Source organism: Asparagus officinalis, chromosome 4 (genome assembly GCF_001876935.1).
Source record: "Asparagus officinalis chromosome 4, Aspof.V1, whole genome shotgun sequence".
In the NCBI taxonomy this organism is placed as follows: Eukaryota; Viridiplantae; Streptophyta; class Magnoliopsida; order Asparagales; family Asparagaceae; genus Asparagus; species Asparagus officinalis.
This window is the reverse complement of record NC_033797.1, coordinates 2,232,253-2,254,562: the sequence shown is the minus strand read 5'-3', so window position 1 is coordinate 2,254,562 and position 22,310 is coordinate 2,232,253. Positions and strand designations below refer to the sequence as shown.

The window sequence follows — 22,310 nt, the reverse complement described above, 5'->3', positions numbered from 1 at the left end:
TTTTTTTTTTTTTTGATAGTGTTTGTTTGTTTGTGATATAAGGTCATGCATCTTTGAGGAGTGAACTTTATGTCACAGCTTGATAACGAGGATGATGTTTTGGCCTGTGTCATTTGTGACATTTATCACCTTCATCAGCTTGCATCTGTTCCATGGCAGCCTGTAGCAAGTCTAGTTTTAATTTGTTGTGTCTCAAGATGTTTCGGCTAAACATACTAAAATATTTCATAATTCAGAGAAAAACTTTTGTAGCATATAGTACAAGTTATAGTTCAATTTGCAACCCATATTTAAACACAAAGTGTGCGCTTACACGTGCACGCAAATGAATGATATGAGCTCATGGATATATATATATATGGGAATGATGCAGCTATCCAGATGTATTACGGTATACGTGTATGCACATGAATATGGACATGCATTCGCACAGGCACATGTATGTTCGTGTACGTAGAGATACGCATTCGCACGAACACATACATATAATCATCAAAAGAATAAATGTGATCCTAATTGGTAGCTAGCATTCCCTGAAGTTTCAAAAACTGAAACGACTGAAGGCGAGTTCTCTAAACCTTGGTTTCAGCATGACGATGGCGAATAAATTCCCAATGACAAGCACTAACTGATAATTTCTGCTGGTTTTTGAGGAGATAATCTGACAGTCTGAGACACATCAATAGATTCAAGCCTTACCCATCCTTTGTATCATAGAATACTTACTTCTTTAGTATGCGATGTTGTGTTCTTTGAGATGTACAAACTATGAAATGAAAATTTTGAGTGAACGGCAATAAAAGAATATCAAATGTTGAATCATCTGTTATATTGTTCATCAACAAACCTATGGGCTTTAAGGAATAGTGGAAATTGTGGAAGGGAATAAAAATAAAAAAGAAGTAAAGGAAATCGAAATGGAATAAAGAATAAACAAAGTAATAAGTAGAAAATAGAAGAGCCTGATTCCAAATGAACTTCAAACCTGAGAAAAACATCTTTATGATTTTTGAAGAATGAAGGGTAAAGGATTCATTGGGAACATCTGTTGCTCTTATTAGATTGTAAGATCTTAATTTGACCTTCATATATTTGGTAAAAAGAGAAACTCTTCTCCTTTGACAAAAATGGAAAGTGTTCAACAGGAAATCTTGAATTGATTGGTCTTAGTTAATCTTGGGGTTAGGGTGGAGGAATGTAAGAGATTCTCAATCAAAATAAAAGGGTTCAACTACCTTGAAAGAGTTAGAAGAGCCATATGGGGTGACAATCTCATGTAAAATTCTATAGAGTGACATTATGGGCGTCTTATTTGTCAACTTTTCCATTGTCTACATGAAATTTCCAGCGTACAATTGACCTCTGAGTTTCAAGTCACTGCTTATATACCTGGTACTGGCTTCACAAGAATAGTTTGTAGTGTTGGCTAACTGGAGTGTGTAAGTACTCCATTGTAGTAGTTCTTTCATGGTTGTCAGTTGGATATGGATGTAGCATGTCAAGGTACACAATATTGGTGCGTAGACAAGTCATGAATATGCATCCTATTCTAGCCTTTCCATCCATTATATTGTCTAGTCCTCGAGAATACTTGCTTCTTTAGTATGCTCTGTTGTGTTCTCTGATATAGAAAGTAGAAAGTGAAATTTTTTAGTAAACGGTGACTGGTGTGTCTCCCTACATTCTTGATGATGTTGTTGCTAGCGTGGTACACATCCAAATCATTAACTATAAGTATAATCTGAGTAGATTGATTATTTGGATTACAGTGGCATGCATGCATGTCACGTGAACGGCACATCAATGAAGACTGTCGAGGGACACTTCGGTCTATATTTAACTCAACTTTATGACCATAAGAAGCTCCGTCCATCTTAACATCAGACAACCATAAAAACCCCTGTCAAGTTTGGAGGTTGAGGTTCTACGCTTACTGTTTTACTTAGTTTTCATGGTAAACTTTTATGTTCTTAATGATACCGGCCAGAGTCGATGAAAGCGAAGATATAAATCGAGTTAATATTTGGATTAATGTGGGAAGAAGGTTGAGGTACATCTTGAATGATGCTCATCATCAGGCAATTCCCATTTCACCTAGACAGGACACGTATAAAATTTGTTGGTTAGTTGGATATAATTCGTTAATTGTATTGGTATGTATTTAGCTGTTTTCTCCAAAACGCACAAGCTATATCTAGACTCTGGTGATTGATTTATTGAACATTATACTTCATTGTTTTTTTTTTTTTTTTTTTTTTTTTTTTTTTTTTTTTTGATAGTGTTTGTTTGTTTGTGATATAAGGTCATGCATCTTTGAGGAGTGAACTTTATGTCACAGCTTGATAACGAGGATGATGTTTTGGCCTGTGTCATTTGTGACATTTATCACCTTCATCAGCTTGCATCTGTTCCATGGCAGCCTGTAGCAAGTCTAGTTTTAATTTGTTGTGTCTCAAGATGTTTCGGCTAAACATACTAAAATATTTCATAATTCAGAGAAAAACTTTTGTAGCATATAGTACAAGTTATAGTTCAATTTGCAACCCATATTTAAACACAAAGTGTGCGCTTACACGTGCACGCAAATGAATGATATGAGCTCATGGATATATATATATATGGGAATGATGCAGCTATCCAGATGTATTACGGTATACGTGTATGCACATGAATATGGACATGCATTCGCACAGGCACATGTATGTTCGTGTACGTAGAGATACGCATTCGCACGAACACATACATATAATCATCAAAAGAATAAATGTGATCCTAATTGGTAGCTAGCATTCCCTGAAGTTTCAAAAACTGAAACGACTGAAGGCGAGTTCTCTAAACCTTGGTTTCAGCATGACGATGGCGAATAAATTCCCAATGACAAGCACTAACTGATAATTTCTGCTGGTTTTTGAGGAGATAATCTGACTTCCCAATCATAGTTTTAAGTGATTTTGTTAGACCAGATTGAAAAATATTTAGCACAATGGTGTTGGTTTACATGTATTTTTTAAGAGAAGTCAAAAAAGGAATTATGGTACATGGACGTACTACACATGGTTAAAAAGACGAGAAAGCATAATCTATTGAATCCAAATGTATTATTGTGAGATTGATAGGAAGAGCTTCAAGTTATGAATACAAGTTGACAACTCATTTTGCTAAACAAGCAATTTGCATAACTAAAGAAGAAGAATAAAATAAAACAAAATAAAAACGACGACGACGGTGAGAGCTACAAGAAACAAGAAAAGAAGGGCACAGCATGTTTCTAATCGAATCCTAATTGCATTTCATCTTCAACCAAAGTCGATACAAACACCAAAAAGGAAAATAGAATACAATTGAACATTCTCCTTTACCAGAAGCTGCAAATACTCCATTTAAAAAAAAAAACTGAGAAGATAATTTGAAAAGAAACAGGTCATTTAGTCCGGCCCCGTTGATTTTATTTCACATCAAGATTATTGATATTGCCTGTTTATAACAAAATAACTGTTACTTCCTTGGGATAACTGAACATACAGTGTCAGCGCAAAAAAAATAAAGCCACAAACATACCTAATCGCTATAACATTACCTCTGCTATCCTTATTCCAACCTTCTTTAATAATAATAAAAAGAAATAAGGAGCCCAATGCTGCAGAAAATATGTTGCAGAAGGACGAGACCTATTACAAATGCAATCAATATGACGTGCAGATTGTAGCCCAAGCATGGATACTGAAGAGATTGAAAATGTATACAACCACTTTTGATACGCATATACTCAAAAAGTTTGGGATACCAAAAATATACACTGCATTTAATAACAAAGATGGAAACAACTCATTATATCAACAACAATAAATGATTTTGGACAGACATACAAATTTTACAGATATGTTTTACAACACAATGATTTATAAATAAAATAAAATAAAAATAAAAACAAATCAGATCCCCTCAGCTTCTTTCTCATTTCAAAACTCAGAAACTGACTCCCTGACATTAATAAAAAATTTTACAGTAGCCTCAGTCCTCATGCTGCCAGCTTCTTGTCTTTGCTATTGCTGTTTCTGAAGGGTGAAAGAATGGAGAACAGACAATGAACTGTGACAAGAACCGAAAACTGTTTAGCCAGAAGCGACCATATATCATATCCACAGGAATTTGGTTAAATGACAAGGATGAAAAAGAAAATGCGTGAGAAATAAGTAGTCATAATGAATATTGTGAATCTTTTGGTGTTGACAAGAGAGTGCTCTAAAAATAATTAAAAACAGCAAAATGTTGCCCCATCAGTTTCAATAGCATGGTCCTGTCATAAATTCAGTAAATTTTGAAAACAAAAACCTAAGCATAAATCTAAACAAAAAAAAAGTGAGGATAAACTACTACATCTGGAGGGCTAAGAACAAGAGAACTTTTGAGAAATACAGAAAATGAAAAATAATGTCGAGAATAGAAAGTGTTGTTCTCATGAAAGGACTTCTCCAATTTTTACGTAGATACGTGTATAGAAGGTGAGAGCATTTGAGATCTCAAACTTAATGCTTTGGTAATATTGTTTGTTACTCACTTGCCCAAAAAAAGTGAGTCTAAATGTGGAAACTTTTTAGCTATTCAGAATGTTTTTGCCACAAGGCCGATATACACAATATAAGATGGTATTTGTTAGTTAAGGAATAACAAAGGAGAAACAGTCACTGAACATGAGCATGGACTCCATGATAAAACCAAATACTGTTTTTTTTGTCCTTTTCTTCTTTTTTTACAACACAATGAAAATTTGTGAAGTCGCTCTCAGCATCAAGAGCTTCCCAATAGAGGTCAATCATATAAAGTTTTCTACTAAAAGAGGGGGTTAATTGCAAACCACCTTGTAGTTCTTTTTGTTGCGAATAGACCCCCTGTAATTCTATTTGTCGCGAATAGACCCCTTGTAGTATTGGTCCAAGTGCGAATACAACCCCTCAATGAACTTTTTCGACTCTCTTAAAAGTTATTAAAAGAAGTATTTGGGTGTCCTAACCAGGTGTCTATCCACCTCAAACATTTTTAACGATTTTAAGAGTTAAAAAATTCATTAGGGGGTCTATTCGCAACAAATAGAACTACAGGGGGTTCATTCGCAACATATAGAACTACATAGGGTCTATTTACAATAGGATGATACTACAAAGGGGCATGTTCACAAATAACCCTAAAAAACTCAAAAACATGAGTGACAAGAGAAAGGAAGAAAAGTTTTATACATTCTCAATTCACTTGTGATAATTCATAGTCAAGATTAAGTCCTGGTTCAAGCTTGAAGTAGAGAATTTGATCAAGTTACGCATTATCAAAGGTAGGTATTCACCAGAGATGAGGTTACAGAAGAAGTATATAATCTGTTCTAATATTTCTAGATGGCCTCACTAAATTATATTGAGAAGTGTGCTACAGATTATAATCATCTTCAAAAAACTTATAAGAGTTGGCCTCAGTTTTTGCCTGTTCTATTTTTTAAAACTGCTGTGATACTGATTCTAGAAATGTAGTGCTTAAGGATTGAAAGAAAAGAGTACGCCAAAGCTTTGCTGGGTCTAGAAAGTGTCATCTGGCTCAAAAGGTGCTTCAAGATCTTACCATCATTAGAAGAGAGTCTGATCATTAGCAGATGATCCATCAGTTGTGACTCTTTCTCCCAAATTTCAATAGCTTTCTGAAACCTTTAGATTCTTTGCTCCGAGGTTTCTCAACCAATTCATTGGTTTGTTCTGTCAAGTTTGAGTCTGAAAAATCAGATACAAGTGCCTTAACAGTTTCTGGGTAAGTTGAAGTTATTTCTGATTGTACGCTTGGTGCTTCACTGTATTTGATATCACTGGCATCAGGATCCTCCAAAGAAGTTGCTCTCGCATATGGAGCTTGATAGTAGTTCTCAGTGACAGACTTAGAGAAATGCTGGGGTTCATCATTCTTAGAATCATCAACCACCTGTTTGTTGAAAGAAAAAACATTGTTCCTCCAAATTGAGACATCAAGCCACCATAGAAAGAAGGAAAAAAGGAAACCTATATAATGTTGTAACTCCAGTGTTTCTATAGTTTATACCAGAAATTATCTTATCTTTCTTTTCCTAAAAGTTGCAAGATGATAGATATAAAATAGAAATAATTATTTAAAAATGAAGCGATAAAATGTAAATGGTTCATAGAAGTCTACTGTCACTCCACAGCACACTGGTACTACTATATATCTCAAATCCTACAAGTAAGGCTCAACCTTAGTCATCGAGGATAACTACTAAATCACCTTTTCGTTTCAAGCTTTTCACCACTTCAACTCAATAATGCCAATTTGCAGACATGCGAACACAGAACATAGGTTACAAATTGACAAACTGACCTGTTTCACCTTGCCACTTAGATGAAGTTCTATGATCCTACTTCACCATTATTCTTATTTTAACCCAGGTCCAGCTTAAGCCACTCATGCTTGTATGAATCTACATAATCTCAGACCAAAAATATTGCAAATGTGCATCCATGCAAAATTATAGGTAGCAGTTTACAACAATGTTCAATGTAGAATTTAGGGGTGAACTTGCCCTGTGCTTCTACCCAGGTCAGCTTTGTATTCAAGAGTAACGCACTCGTTTACATCTCTAGCATCCAGAGTTCAAAACTCCAACCAAGTATATATACACACTAGTTGAGTCAGAACCTACTAATGTTAACCTGAAAACTTATTTAAGCTAATCACTTGAGACTTGATAGATCAACGGAAATTTAAAGAAAGACAATTTACTAACTGTGAAACAATATAAAATCAAAATCCAATCACTCACGTCAAATGTGGTGTGGTTTCTTGCATTAGATACAGTTGACCTTCCAGAACATACTTCTAAATCAACCTCAGCCAGTATGGAACTCGTCCGTACAGGAATCTCATCTCTGTTCCACAAATGCTTTTGATAGGTAATTCTGAATTTAGAGGGCAATTTGGGCTCTGGAGGACAAGTCTTCTTTATGATACTAAGAAATGCTTTTGATAGGTAAATTCTGAATTTAGAGGACAATTTGGGCTCAGGAGGACAAGTCTTCTTTATGATACTAAGACAACCTTGGGGGATACTAACATGTATAAGAAAAGGAAACCCATGTAATAGTGCACTGAATAATGGCACAATGGTACACAGTGAACTAGGGATGGGAAGAAAGCGTAGGAGTTGAATCTGCGCTCCAGTCAGTTAATTCTTAGTAATAAGAAACAGAATGTAATAACACACCCAAACTATTATCCCTAGGTATCAGATGGAGTATAACATTAGTTTCATGGTTGCCAGGAACTCCTTTCAGACTTGCAATTAAATCAGTTCTTCCACTGAAATGTGCATTTGATCAAACTTGTCAGGTAAACACTGAAATCCACCACAAGGAAGAGTACTAGTACAGGATGAGAGGATTCACTAAGCACAATATATGAGGGTTGTTCACCAAGACATATTCACTGTTAACATGTATCAGTATCATAGTATCATCCATCTAGTCATAATGTGAACACTGGACTACTTTCAGTAATACATAGGCAACTACGTAAAGACTAAGTAATTTTCCTTGAATGCTATAAAATATAGGAGACAACTAACAAGGAATAAAGTGTTAGAAGGTATCCATGTCAGTAAACAGAATATGCTAGCTTCTTTTAATGAACCAGTGGGTCCAGTTGGTCATGTAACATGATAGTAATCCAGCAGATTTCATGGAAACGTGTTAAGATCAAAGCACAAACAATAAACATATATGTATAATGCTTTCATAACATGTGTGGCGAACAACAAGGAGGAGCATTGGTTCTATTAGGTAGAGCATACAAAAACAACCACAAAAACGAGGTAGATGCCTGCTACTTAATTGTTTGGACACGAACAACTAACAGATTCGAGTATGGACTTACTATTAGATACTATAAACAAAAGAACCATAGTCACCTATAGCAATGACAAATAATCATCTAAAACCTATTTCCACAAACTATTGTCGGCTAGAAAACACAATTCTATATAGGAGAAACATATAAAGATAACTTGGCAAAGGAGGGACTTCCCACAAACCTAGCAGGTCTAACTGGCGGCAATGCTTACCTTATTGGTTATGACCAGCGATTAACTTCTTTGACTAAGACGAGAGTCTAGATGGAGGAACATGAGAAGTATTGCTATACGAAAAAGTGTTTCCTTCTCTAACGCATGACAAAAGCCAAACAGCCAAATGAATACATACCCAATTATATGACAAAATGAAGACTTCACTTTACAGAGCCAAATGCTTCTAAAATATACCTCGTAGCTATCTGGCTGGTCATCCCGCTTATGCTGACCTGGATCCTCAACTTCCCCCATAATAATGGGTGAAGGTTGAGCACGAACAGCTGCATATTCTGACTTAGTCCCTGCTTTCTCTTTTGCACCATCAGTTGTTCCTGTCAGTCCTTCAGATGACCGAAGGGCAGGTGCAGTGATCATTTCATTTTCGAGCATCACAACATTCTTCTCGATCACTGGATTGTCATCACCGATGCTAACCCTTGGGAGATTCTTTTTGGTCTGTTTTTCTTGGAAACTTCCAGATGCTTGAAGAGTGTTGCCAGAATCTCGCTGTACCGTCTCCTTTGTGACCGACTTATTTTGGACTGTATCAAAATTGGTTTTGTCCAGCTGCACTATTGAAGAGATCTTCACTTGAGGCCCATTTGCAATGTTTTGTTTCCACAATTGATCAGTGGCTACCGACTTCTGTGAAGCATGTGGGGTATTTCCCACGCTAGGATCAGAAAGTCTTTTAGTACGAGAAGCAGTTGCCTTTGCTTCGGGCATGATACCATTGCTTGCCTTCTTTGCCTCCGACAACGATGATACTGACTTAGCCAATCCATTGCTGCTGCCAATTGATCTACTAGCTCCAGTAGTTTTTTGAGAATTACTGGACCCAGTTGAACTTCTCCTGGTATTTAACTTCTGGAGAGGTGAACTTGACCCTGACTCGACTTCACTGAACTTTGATCCTTTGAAAGAGCTAGGAGAAGCCTTCTTTGGCAATCCAACTTTAGTATCCTTTACTAATGGTGACTGTGTGGCATTTGAGCTGCTTCTTGCAGCTATTCTTTTCTGTCTTTCTATTTTCAAAGCTTCCAACCGCTTCCTCTCTTCTTCTTCCTGATAGTGAGGAACACATGGTCAGACCAAGTTAGATAAATCAGGTTTGTCGCTAATACATATTCACATGCTAAATTTCCTTTAAACATCCAAAATGACAAACTCACAAGTTCACAACTAATTAGTTCTAATTAGTATTGCATACTCACAAGTTCACAACTTTACAATTTAAGTGTTAATTAGTTTTAATCAATATTTCCAGTGTTAGGATTTTATGAACATGAGATATTTAAGCAATCATTCTTTAGTTGCCATCATCAACTTGCTCCTTCTAGCAACAGAACATTTTGAAGGGATAAAGTACGAATTGGAATGATTTAATTACAGTTTATTTTAAATAACTCAGGAACTAATGAACTATCAAAGGTGCAGATTATTACACTACGCATAGTAATATGCAAAAATTCTAGCATGAGACTTTAGATTCTCTATTGTCTTTTGGTCTTTTGGTTTGCACAACTTGAACCATATCTTTGGAAGACGGAGAAAATGCAGAACAAACTTATCAAGTTACTTGCCTTGAGAAACCACTGAAGCAATTAGCAAATAAAATGAGGAAGGACATCTACCAGAATAATATAACCTACTCTTATGGGGTTATTCAGTTTCCATATGAAGGTTTACCACTTAGGCTGTTCAAACAAGCCAACATTTTTCCTTGTCGTGAAGAGTTGTTACTTCCTAACTACTTTGAACTGACAACTCCCTAAGAAATGGCCTAGAAAACAGCATAATCAAAAGGTGAGAGACTTACATTTTCTTTCTTTGCCTTCTGAAGATCAACCTTATAAGCTCGCAGTTTCTCTGCACGTTTTTGTGCTTCAGTCAAGGGACTCGACTTTGAGGATATTCCCCTTCTCATCAGTGCATCCTTCCTTCTTTTCTCCATCGCATCCTGTGGCTTTAACTTCTTCTTCTCAGAATTCTTCAAGTCTTCTTTGGTGCTTGCTGAGACATCTTCTTCGTCTCCCGTTTCTTGTTTGACAGCAACTTGGACAGGTATCTCCATATCATAATCTACTGGATCATAACCAATATATTCACTTCCAGTTACACGCTCAGGCATCATGGTGAGATCATCTGGTTCATATCTAATCTGGCAATCTCTGTTATTGGAGGAATCCTCTTTTCTTTGAAGAGATGTGGGGAACTCCAAATCCATATCAATGGCAGGTCTAATCTCTGTTTCAAGTTGACCAGGTGAACTTGACCTAACCGGAACAATGAAGGACTCGTCCGCTGCAATATATGAGCTCTTCAGATTGCTAGGAAGTACATATCCTTCTTCAGCAAGTGGGTCAGAAGAATTTGTACTCTTTATTTGATTTCCTTGTCCATAGATCATGAAATCATCACTACTCCCCCTCCGGTATCCTCCACCTCCACCTTCCATTTCTATGAATTGAGCATCTAGACGGCCTTCTCTCAAACTCCTTCCTTCGCCTGAAGTTATCAATTCGTCGTTCGAAGCCACCATTCTTCTTCTACTCCCCTTCCCATTTACTGTGTCAAATTCCAGGATCTTTGCCTCATGAATGTTATCAGAATCTCGTTCAGAAGTGAGGATAGGCTCAGCTTCACTTAAATTCTGCCTTCTTTTCGTTGTAGGTTCTTTCTCACCAGCAAACATGTCTCCATCAACAGTAGTTTCCATCTTTTCTTCAGCTCTCAATAAGAAACTCTGAAATGCTTGCCAGTTTCCCGAATCTGCGTCTTTGTCATACACCATATCATCCCTGTCGTATGTTGATCCTGAAGATCTCTTGCGACCGTCATTCTTCTTTGATGACCTGGAAGATTTCTCATGCTTTCTTTCCACAGCATCAGAATTCTCAGTTTCATCTTCAGTGTCAGCATCAGAAGTTGATGGCGACTCATCACCCGATTTTTCATGTTTCTTTGATTTGACATAATTTATGTTCTTAATGACCACCACACCTGGTTTCTTCTTCCCTGAGCGACCACTCCTTTTATGTGATTTATGCCCATGAGATGCTTCTTTCTCAGGCTCTGACAAACTTTGATCAACATCTTCTTCCCAGCTTTCTGAATCTACATCATTATCCTTGCTATTCATTGAATGCCTTCTCCTTCCTATTCTTTTATGAGTATTGATTCTAGGATCCTCTGAGGAAGGATATGCTGACTGATAAAATGGGCCACTTCCTGGATAATTAGGATAATAAGGCATGCCATGCATGGGATATGTTTGATATACAGGCGGGCCTGGTGGAGGATGCATAGCCCATGGCGGAAATGCAGGCTGCTGAAAATGACCTTGAAAATGCTCATGCTGTCCTTGTGGCATCTGAGAATCCAAAGGGAGCCTTTTATCTGGTGATTGTAAGCAAAAAATAGAATCAATCATTTCTAGTGTCCAAAGTACTGCAAAAATGATGATGACGAGTAGATTTTTGTACACAGTGGCAACTATCCAAAGCAATTCACATACAGCATGGTCTTTTGGATCTCTACTAGAAATCTTAAGGGGCAATGCTTCCAAGAGACAATGTAGAGAGAATTCCATGCAGAATTTTAGTTTCAAATTATTAATACTAACAATAATGTTTAATCGCATTCAAAGTAGTAATACTCCTGATAATAGTAGTAACAGAGAAAGTTACGGCAGTTCAGATGGTAAGATTCAGGTCTTTTATAGTACTGGAGTTAGAAGTTCTACTTTACCATATACAATCAGCCTGAAAGTTGCTATAGAAAAGGATAAATGTTTAAAGGCCCTAGTTCATCAAATTAAATGAACTTTGTCTTGTCATAAACAGAAAATGAGAGGGAAATTTACATCAGACTAAAAAAACAGTCTGCATATCAATATAATGAAACCAAATTACCTGATACACTTAAATTTACATCAGACTAAAAAAGCAGACTGCATATCAATATAATGAAGCCAAATTCCCTGATACACTTAAATGCCAACTTTTCAATAATTATTACATCAGAATTGCTTACCGCTGCCAGGATCTGTTGTTGCACCATTTCCAATACTCTCCATGCCCAAGTCACCATCATTCCTTGTATCCTCAGTGAATACAATTCCTGACGCATTGAATGGAGGAAACCCAGAGCGCGTAGACATTGCTTCAGCTTCAACTTCAATCCATTGTCCAGTTTCATGTTTTACCTTCCATAATTCCATAAACCTTAAGCATGCTTCCCTGTCGAGGTAGGACTAAAATTAAGGAGAAAGGCATCGTCCAAAAAGATTCATCATGAGCAGCCCTGAGTTATATTAGTTATCTATATTTGTCACAGGGTCGGTAGTCATTATTATATAATAGATTGTTCTCTATTTTCATTGAAAATGCTCTCATATACAGTAATTATATGCTTCTGTGTCTTTTTCCAAATAGCAACCATGCGACATTGCAAACTAAAAGTAAAGCAACTTCTCTAGAATCTATAAACAGCTTACTATCAAAGACATGCAACTTACTTCAAGCGTGAAGCACCAAAACTTTCAGCAAACATTATTAAATATTCCATGTGATCCATGTCAAAGCCAGCTGCAGTAGCACGTGCAAATGCCATACCCTGCTCTTTTTGCAACACAAACTTGCGGGTCTCAAGCACTCTCAAAAGTTGAACTCTGTGTAGAAGTAAATTATCATTAATAATTGTTGATGAAGAAACACCCAGAGCATGTTGTGGTTACGCAGCATATCAAAACTAGGATGTAGTAATGTTGTAGGAAATATCTATAGAATTCAGTGTGTATCTCTGTGTGTTGCGTTTGTGTAGGCAACATAAGCATTTTGAATGCTTTAACTTTGTCTGCATTTCGGCCAACAAATTGGAAGCAGAGATTCAGTACATCCATCTCACAAATTCTACTTAATCCAGTACAGTTAGTTTAGTAAGCCAAGCACATCGCAATTGTTACCATCAAATGAAACATAGATTTCGTCTTATTGCTCATGCTCCTAACTGCTATATGTCAAATTCTACTTCAACCAAGTATGTCTACTACTTCTAACTTAAAAGCAAAGCCTCAAAAGTACAATTCATGCTACAGTAAACACCAATTTTACTATGGTATGCTTCATAATATTAAAATCACTATTCATAGCACAGTAATATTTTTCACCTTGGCCATACTATTCGCTTTCAATGATTTTCCATATAAACACTGTTCATGCTACAGTGAGGTTTTACATCTGAAAAAATGCTCTATATGATACAGTGAATTACTGGCCCTCTATCCACTGTTAGAGGTGGTAAACGATTGAATCGAATCAAATACTAAGATGTTTGTATTTGTATTTACTTAAAATTATTGAATTCGAATGCGGACTCTAATATTCATAAATGTAGTTTTTCGAATTTGAACGTGAATACTTGGTATTTGATAAATATTCACAAATGTTCACGAATACTTATCGATATCAGGTATATTTATTCTGCTAAAGAATTTGATTTTCAACTAGTATTTAAATTCATAAATAAAAATTATTCATTCATAATATATGATGTATATATATATTTAATTCAAAATTTTCATTAGCAAATAGATTTAAGATTATTTAAGTCTTAAAATTAGTACATAAAACTCAAGTAGAAATGGTAAGTGGGTTAAAAATATGACATTATATGTGCAATAATACAAATAATAAGTGATCAAATTTTAAACAAATATTTGATAGACAAACGAATCGAATATACATCTAGTTAAATTCTATTTGTTAGTAAACTCGAATACTAAAAAATATTTGTTTAGTGATAAATGAACTACTGAATCGAATACGACCGAATAGTTACTCGAACAATTATCAAACTATTTGTTAATTATTTGGTTCATTTCCACCACTACCCACTGCTCAAGCTGTAGTAACATTTTTTAACCTTGAAAACACTGCTTTTAAAAAAAATTGCAAATATGAATTTAATCTTTATCAGACATTTCACAAATATAAATCGTTTCTAGTTCTATTATAGAAAATTGATAAAACTTGCTAATTGGCCTATTCTTTTGTTAGCTAGTTTGAAAATTTACTCTGTAAATAGTAAAAGAAATTATCGTTGAAGTTTTTATAAATAGTTATTTATAAAAACCATTTTATCAACTAGGCAATAGATATAACTCGATAAATAATACCCGTAGCAACACGTGGGCTCAATACTAATGAGGTAGAAAATATAAAAGATCTACTCTTAAATATGAAACAAGCGCTAACATGGAAAAGGTATGAATACCACAGGAACATACTTTGAATTTTCTTCCTGTGCAGCAAAGCCATTTGAATCAGGAGGATTTGATTGTGACCCAGGCTGCAATGGGTCAAGAGAAATAAAATTCAAGCAATCTCCATAAATATCATCATTTGACTAGAAATGATAACAAAGTGTATATACCTTATACAGAACTATAGCCTTCTCTGCATCAGCATCAAACACGGCCTTGCTACCTACCAGATCCACAATCATTTCAATAAAATAGCACCTCTAAATACAATGACACGAAAATTAAAAATCAACTAAACACTTGAGGCGTATGGATGTACATATCTTCACCAGATCTTTTTTTATTTTTTGAGATAATCTGATATCCTTTTTAGGAGATGCAACAAGAAAGAAGAGAAACGAATATCGGCTGAAATGCCTTGACAAAGTTCCATGCAGATGGACCGTAACAATAGTTTCTGATACGCTAATGTCGTCTATTTGACTAGAATAAAGTTTTAACTTGTTTGTTATTCGCTACATCACTGACAGGACCCAAGCAACTTAAAAATAGCCGTGAGAGAAACATAACAAATTAACTAATCTAGGCCAAGCGAAGAGGCCTAGTAAAGACATCTTTTATTTTATATGGCATCGAGCATCCAGCTGAAATCCTCCAATTGTACAATTCATGAACACAAACTGAGGTTGGCAGCCAAAACTATAAGGCTATAAGCTAAACTTAAAAAATATGTTTATGACTCACATACCTTCATTGAACCCAGCGGATTTTAATTGAGGATCTTCCAACTGACAAGTGGCAACAAACAAATCAAAACACCAAAGTTGTAAATAAACCAGAATTAAAAAGTGCAAAGCACTCACTGTGCTCAAACCAAGATTTTCATTGCCCTGAATGGTAATTGCATCCTCAATCTGCAAGATCTCAGACTCTATGGTATAAACCCGTTCCAGAACTTCTGGTGTGCTCACAAAGCGGACAAACCTAAATAAAAATGATGTGAATATCAAACACCAGAACATAATTAATGTGGAAAAAGACTTGCAAAACAGTATGAAAGTATAATGACCTTTCAAGTGTACCCTTGGTGAACCAGAAGGCATCGCTTGCGGGGTCCGGTTCAAGCCTAATAGAATACCCTCCCTTTGCAATCTGATCTTGGGCAGTCTTCAGATGCGCAAGAAAAGGGTTCAATAACCCAGATGCAAGCTTCTCCGACTTCCCATTTGCTGTGATCACCAGCTCACATCTGAACAAATAATGGCCAAATCACAACATTAATCCAAGCCCATTTTGCAGCCATCACTGGTGTCAAGATAGCAACTTACCACAAGCATTGTAGATACAGTAAAACGAATTGTGACAAAAAATGATTCAACTATTACGACTAACTGAATCTCCATCAATTGAGTGGAGTCATTATTTCATGGAAGCGGGAGGGGAGTAAATTTTGTAACAAAGATGAAATTTGCCCATTTACAAAAAAGAAAAAATTAGACGAATCCCAGTGAAGATCTAAAATTTCAAACTATCGAGGTAGAGTGAGATTGAAGCAAATCAGCAATCCCAATAAAGGCATAAAAGTCGTATGGATAAAAAACGACGAATTTCTAAGCTAATAAAAAAAATCCATGATAAATAATTCAATTCTTCAAACAGGCTCCGCAACTATTAAGTAATCGAGGATAGTCAGTGAACAAGTAGCAGCTCATTATTCTCGAAACCCTAGATCAAGACTCCAGCAAACCCTCCCAGTCTACGGAATTAGAAACCAAAAACCCTAGCTTTCGTACCTCGTTCTGGTGGGCGTCAGCTGGAAAACCGCTGAATCCAGCAGCCGACCCTCCGATCTCATGGCAACAAGATCACAATCAACCTAGGGCCTCTCTCTCTCTCTCTCTCTCTCTCTCTCTCTCTCTCTCTCTCCTCTCTCTCGGCGAAGAAGAGGAAAAAAGGAATTTTTAAGGAAAGAAGAAATGATTGCGGAGAAATAAATGATATTTGTATTTACACGAATAATTAAATAAATTAAATTAAATTAAAATCAAAAGAACAGCAGAAGAAGCTCAGAACACCAGAAGATAAGAGAGAGAGAGAGAGAGAGAGAGAGAGAGAGAGAAGAGAAGAGAAGAGAGAAGCTCTTTATTAATGGCGACCGCTTTAATTGAATAAATAAAGCTAATTAAACTATTATTTTTTTTAGTATTAAAAAAAGATAATTTGGCGATGAGAGAAAACGAGAGCAGGGCGGGGGAGCGAGCTCGGACTCCCCCACCAGACACCGACGAAATAGCTGCTAATAATAATATTATTATTATGTTTGAATAACATGTTGTTTCTTTTGATAAGATTATTTATGGTAACAGTAATAATAGTTGGTGGTTTTTAGTTCTTAGTCCCTTATGGCCCTTTTTGGCAAATGATTAAGAAAAAGAGGTTAAAAAGAAGGATTAATGTACTTAGCACATTCGATAATCTGAAGGACTAAATTATTAAACCGTTAAATAAGTTTTATTTTAACATGTGTGATTAGTTTTAGTGTTTGGGAATAACAATGTTTTTGACTATTTTCTTTATAACTAGAAAGGTTAACTCTTAATCATTCTAAATAGGAGTATTAGTAAACCCCTCATTTTAAGGGGTTAACTCATTTTAATCCCTCTAGAGGGGTAGGAGTATTAGTAAACCCCTCATTTTAAGGGGTTAACTCATTTTAATCCCTCTAGAGGGGTTAGCTTAACCCTTCTATATTTTTTATGTTTGGCAACTCATTTTAATCCCTCTAGAGGGGTTAGCTTAACCCTTCTATATTTTTTATGTTTGGCAAATTATTGAGGGTTAACTCACTTTAACTCTTGTATAGATTTTTTGTGTTTGGCGGGTTAAGAGCATCTCCAACAGCTTCACTATTTCCCACTTTTGGAGAATTTAGTTAGGTTTTTGGTCCAACAGATTCCTCATCTCATTCCCCAAAATAGGGATGGAGGAGAAAAAATGGGGAAGCTTCCCCAAATCTGCAGCATTCTCCAAATTTTTAGAGAAAAAAAGAGATTCTTCAAAATGGGAAAGCTGTTGGAGTTGGTGTAAAAAAAAATTGGAGAATATGACTTTTGTTTCCCTATTTTGGAGAAACTGTTGGAGATGCCCTAAGAATGTGTTAAGTCTCCCTAACCCCTCACTTAACCATTTGCCAATCGGTACCTTATGTCTCTTTGTTAGTTGCATGTTAGCCTCTCAAATCTTATATTAAATCCAACAGTTGGAGATAAATTATCCATTTTACCCCTCTATTATGTTCCCAAGCTCATTTCTTAATGGATTTAAATCCAATACCTCGTTAAAAATAAATTCAAATCCACTTGAGTTCTTCTTTTCCAATGGTTAGGAAAGAATCTTAATCTAAGGTTGTGCTTCACTGTTTGTTTGAAATATTAGGGAGAGTTTCAGTTTGGTGATTGCAGATATTGGATTAGTAGTTAACTCGGGATTGCGGATGCGGAATAGTAATTAGCTCAATCTTAGTTAGGCTTTTAAGCCGAAAAACTACCGGAGGGACCATTCCGCAAGATCCTATAGGAATATAGGATTCAAGGGGCATGCATGCAATTTTAAAGATGTAAGGTACTAAAACTAAAAGCCCCTAAAAGTAATAAAAAGGAAAAAGTGGATCACGGGTTCTTGAAGAAAGAAAGGGACACGGGGGAGTGAATGTGGATAAGGGCATTTTAGGTACTTGTGAGAATTCATGATGCCAGTTGGCGCTCTATGCATTGCTGCGGCAGGGGTAAATACGGGGGATACTGGATACAAATTCCATCATTCCAGGAGTGGAAACACTTTAGACAATGTTTATATATGATATTTATCATATTTATATTTGCTTATCATTTACATATACTGAATATGTCTTGGTAAGGAAAACTAATATTCATATTCGATAAAATCAAATACAGACATACATGAGAATGTATATGCAAATATACATGCAGATACAAAACGGATAACAGAAAATAAAAAACAATATTGGAAAAATATAGCTCATACAATACAAGAGATTCATTAATATTTTTGTTCCATCTGAAAAGCTAAGATGGGAACTCTTGATCATCAAAATTTGTCTCAAATTCATTAATCTAAAGATTGAAAGAATTATAGCACTATGATCAAAATTTATTCGGATATTTCAGATAAGGATCCGGATATTTCACATTAAAATTGTATTCGTAATCATATATTATCACAGATTTGAGTAATCATGTCTATATCTTAACGGATACGATGACGGATATTTCCTCAAATATGAACATGGTTGATTATCAGTCATAAATATGTCAAATAAGAGGACAATTTTAGCATTTCATGCCCTATTTACAAAAGCTAGATCACCCCATCTCATAAGAATTCTACTCATATTATATTAGTAATAATACATAAAAATCTTTAATGTTAAATTGCTTTAGAATAAAAGAGATTAATATATCGTATTTCATAGTTCAATTTTAGTGCTTACCGAACATTACTCAGAACACCTCCCACTTGAGAATGTCACCTCTCACTTTTTAAGTATAGTCGTAAAACTTTTGGGAAAATTGTGTCAATATCCCAAAAGTAAAATCTTCATGTGCTATAGTCCCTCCATTTTTTTCCCATGTGATTCAGCCCTATGAAATGTCACATCATGTGCTGCAATCCTTTTTCATGTAATTATCATGCCAACTAAACACAAAAGAGAGAAAAACGAACATAAAAGCCCAAAATACCATCATTTCCTCCTCCCTATTCGTTCTCTCCAGATATATCATGTTAGGTCTAGTTTGATTCATGTTAAGTTTACTTTAATTTCTTTTAAGTCTAATTTAAATCATGTTAAGTCTAATTCAACTTGTTTTAGGTCTAAAAAGAATTTGAATTGTAATTAATATGAATCATGTTAAGTCTAATTTAACATGTTTTAAATCTAATTTTATGTTAAATCCAATTTGATTCATATTAAGTCTAGTTTGATTCATGTTAGATCTAATTTAATTCCTTTTAAGTCTAATTTAAATTATGTTATGTCTAATTCAACTTATTTTAAGTCTAAAAATAAGTTGAATCAGACTTAACATAAAACATGTTAAGTCTATTTTAACTTATTTTAAATCTAATTTCATGTTAAGTCTAATTTTACTTTATGTTAAGGCCAATTTGATTCATGTTAAATCTAATTTAATTCTTTTTAAGTCTAATTTTAATCTAGTTTAGTGTTAAGTTCAATTTGATTCATGTTAAATCTAATTTAATTCTTTTTAAGTCTAATTTTAATCTAGTTTAGTGTTAAGTCCAGTTTAGTTCATGTTAAATCTAATTTAATTCTTTTTAAGTCTAATTTTAATCTAGTTTAGTGTTAAGTCCAGTTTAGTTCATGTTAAGTCAAGTTTGGTTTATATTAAGTCCAGTTTGATTCGTGTTAAATCAAGTTTGGTTCATGTTAAGTCCAGTTTGGTTCGTGTTAGGTCCAGTTTAAATCATTTTAAATCTAATTTAAATTTTAAAAAGACTAATTTAAATCATTTTAAGTCTAATTTAAGTTGGACTTAATATGAAATTAGACTTAAAATAAAATGAAATAGACTTAACATGGATTATATGTTAACTCCAATCTGGTTCGTGTTAAATACAATTCGGTTCATGTTAAGTACAATTAAAATATTGTTAAGTCCAATTCGGTTCGTGTTAAGTCCAATTCGGTTCATGTTAAGTCCAATTTAAATCATGCTAAGTCAAATTCAACTTGTTTTAAGTCTAATTTCATGTTAAATCTAATTCAGTTCATGTTAAGTCTAATTTAATTTCTTTTAAGTCTAATTTACATAATGTTATGTCTAATTCAACTTGTTTCAAGTCTAAAAACAAGTTGAATTAGACTTAAACATGAATAACGTTAAGTCTAATTCAACTTGTTTTATGTCTAATTTCATATTAAGCCTAATTAAATTCATGTTAAGTCCATTTTGGTTTATGTTAAGTCTAATTCGGTTCATGTTAAGTCTAATTTAATTCATTTTAAGTCTAATTTATATCATGTTATGTCTAATTCAACTTATTTTAAGTCTAAAAACAAGTTGAATTAGACTTAACAGCAATCATATTAAGCCTATTTCATCTATTTCAACTTATTTTAAGTCTAATTTCAATCATGTTAAATTCGTTTTAAGTTTAATTTAAATCATGTTAAGTCTAATTTAACTTTTTAAAGTCTAATTTCATGTTAAGTCCAATTGAATTAGGCTTAAAATAAGTTGAATCAGACATAACATAATTTAAATTAGACTTAAAAAAAATTAAATTAGACTTAACATGAATTAAATTAGACTTAACATGAAAGTAGACTTAAAACAAATTGAATTAGACTTAACATGAATTAAATTAGACTTGAAACAAGTTGAATTAAACATAACATAATTTAAATTAGACTTAAAATGAATTAAATTAGACATAACATGAATTAATTTGAGCTTAACATGAAATTAGACTTTTATGTTAAGTCTAATTCACCTTGCTTTTAGACTTGATGAAAGAATAGAGGAGATAAGGGCATTTTGGGATTTTTATTTTTTGTTATATCTTTATGCTTAGTTAGCATGTAATAATTGCTAAAGAATGGCTGCAAAATATATATCCCTAATTTAAGGGCTAAAATACATGGAAAAAAAGTCAAAGGGGCTGCAGCACATGAAGTTTTTACTTTTGGGACATTGACACAATTTTCCCAAAAAAATTAAATAAAGAGTTATCAAGAATTATTTTCTCAATTAAATTTTTTGTTTTCATCTTTCATTTTTTCAATTGCTAGGGTTGAGGAACATTTTACCTTTTAACATGAACTAGTGTGCACCCCGTGCAAGGGACGACCCCTATTTTTTTAAGAATTGCATTTTGAACTTACCTCTCTCTAAGTTTTAATATATTTAATTTGATTATTATATACTTAAAATTAGAAATTATATCTACGCATCTATACTTAAAGAATGATCTAAGTTTTAATACATTTTATTTAGAGATCATATCTACTCCTCTATACTTAGAGGAGAATTTAAGTTTTAATACATTTGATTTGATTTACTGTTTATGATACAGTAAAAAATTACAGAATAAACATTAACTTTAAAAAGATAGTGAAAGATTTGATTTACTGTTTATGGTATAATAATTTGCTGCAGTTGAATGTTTGGGGCTGATCTACTGTTCACAATAGTTATTATAGTAGTTACTGTAACATAAATAGTGACTCTTTAGATCCTCGATGTGGTAACATTAAATGACAAAGATACCCCTGGGTATCAGCTGCTCAGACGCCATGAGACGGATGAGCTGGAGCCTCACTGGCTCTTGAGAGTTGACATCCACCTTCACACGTAAAGTTATGCTGAAAGTGGGGCCCACCGCTGCACCGAGATGGACAGCTTCCCCTCATCCTGACACGTGGGCATTCTGTTATGACGAAAATGCCCTTCTGTTGGTTGATATTTTTTTTCACCGTTTCGCGGGGTTCAGTTTCCACGCAATGAATCATCGGAACCGCCCGTCTTGAGTTGATCTAAGCCGTCCAATTGATAACTATTATCAGTGCTCATTATTATACTGCAATTAAAGGATAATTTAGAGATAATGATGAGCTGGTAGTAATCAAGGCTATATCAACGTAAAGATTGTTTTCTCTATTGTAAAGTTGACATCAATTTCTTTTTCCTAGATATTTTCACACGTACACCTCAAGAGATTATAAACTGAAAATTTACATGCAAATTGTGCTGATCAATCCCTCTCAATTTTATCTCTACCGAAGCTGATGGGGAGTAAAGTTAAAATATTTTATTTGGGTTGAGATCTTTTTCCCCCCAGAAATGACAAATTCACTCTTAATTTAAGTTAGCTAGAGTTAAATGTAAT

At 34.5% G+C, this 22,310-nt stretch overlaps 1 protein-coding gene across 1 annotated transcript; it reads right to left on the bottom strand.

The window, feature by feature from the left end:
• LOC109836339 lies at positions 3,782 to 16,630 on the bottom strand. Its single transcript, XM_020404199.1, has 12 exons — positions 16,172 to 16,630; positions 15,448 to 15,627; positions 15,242 to 15,362; positions 15,127 to 15,166; positions 14,549 to 14,601; positions 14,403 to 14,464; positions 12,633 to 12,785; positions 12,149 to 12,354; positions 9,933 to 11,512; positions 8,306 to 9,178; positions 5,608 to 5,958; positions 3,782 to 4,089 (listed from the first exon to the last, which is right to left on the bottom strand). Exons 1-11 carry the CDS (start codon positions 16,231 to 16,233, stop codon positions 5,647 to 5,649), a joined length of 3,642 nt encoding a protein of 1,213 aa, XP_020259788.1. The 5' UTR covers positions 16,234 to 16,630; the 3' UTR covers positions 3,782 to 4,089; positions 5,608 to 5,646.

What these genes read in the sequence shown, in the direction of transcription:
- LOC109836339 (XM_020404199.1), bottom strand. Translation starts at nt 16,233, where the DNA reads ATGAGATCGGAGGGTCGGCTGCTGGATTCAGCGGTTTTCCAGCTGACG. An exon ending in ACCAAGGGTACACTTGAAAG is followed by an intron (nt 15,363 to 15,447) that starts GTCATTATACTT and finishes ATTTTTATTTAG; the next exon opens with GTTTGTCCGCTTTGTGAGCA. An exon ending in GCACAGGAAGAAAATTCAAA is followed by an intron (nt 12,786 to 14,402) that starts GTATGTTCCTGT and finishes ACTTCTACACAG; the next exon opens with AGTTCAACTTTTGAGAGTGC.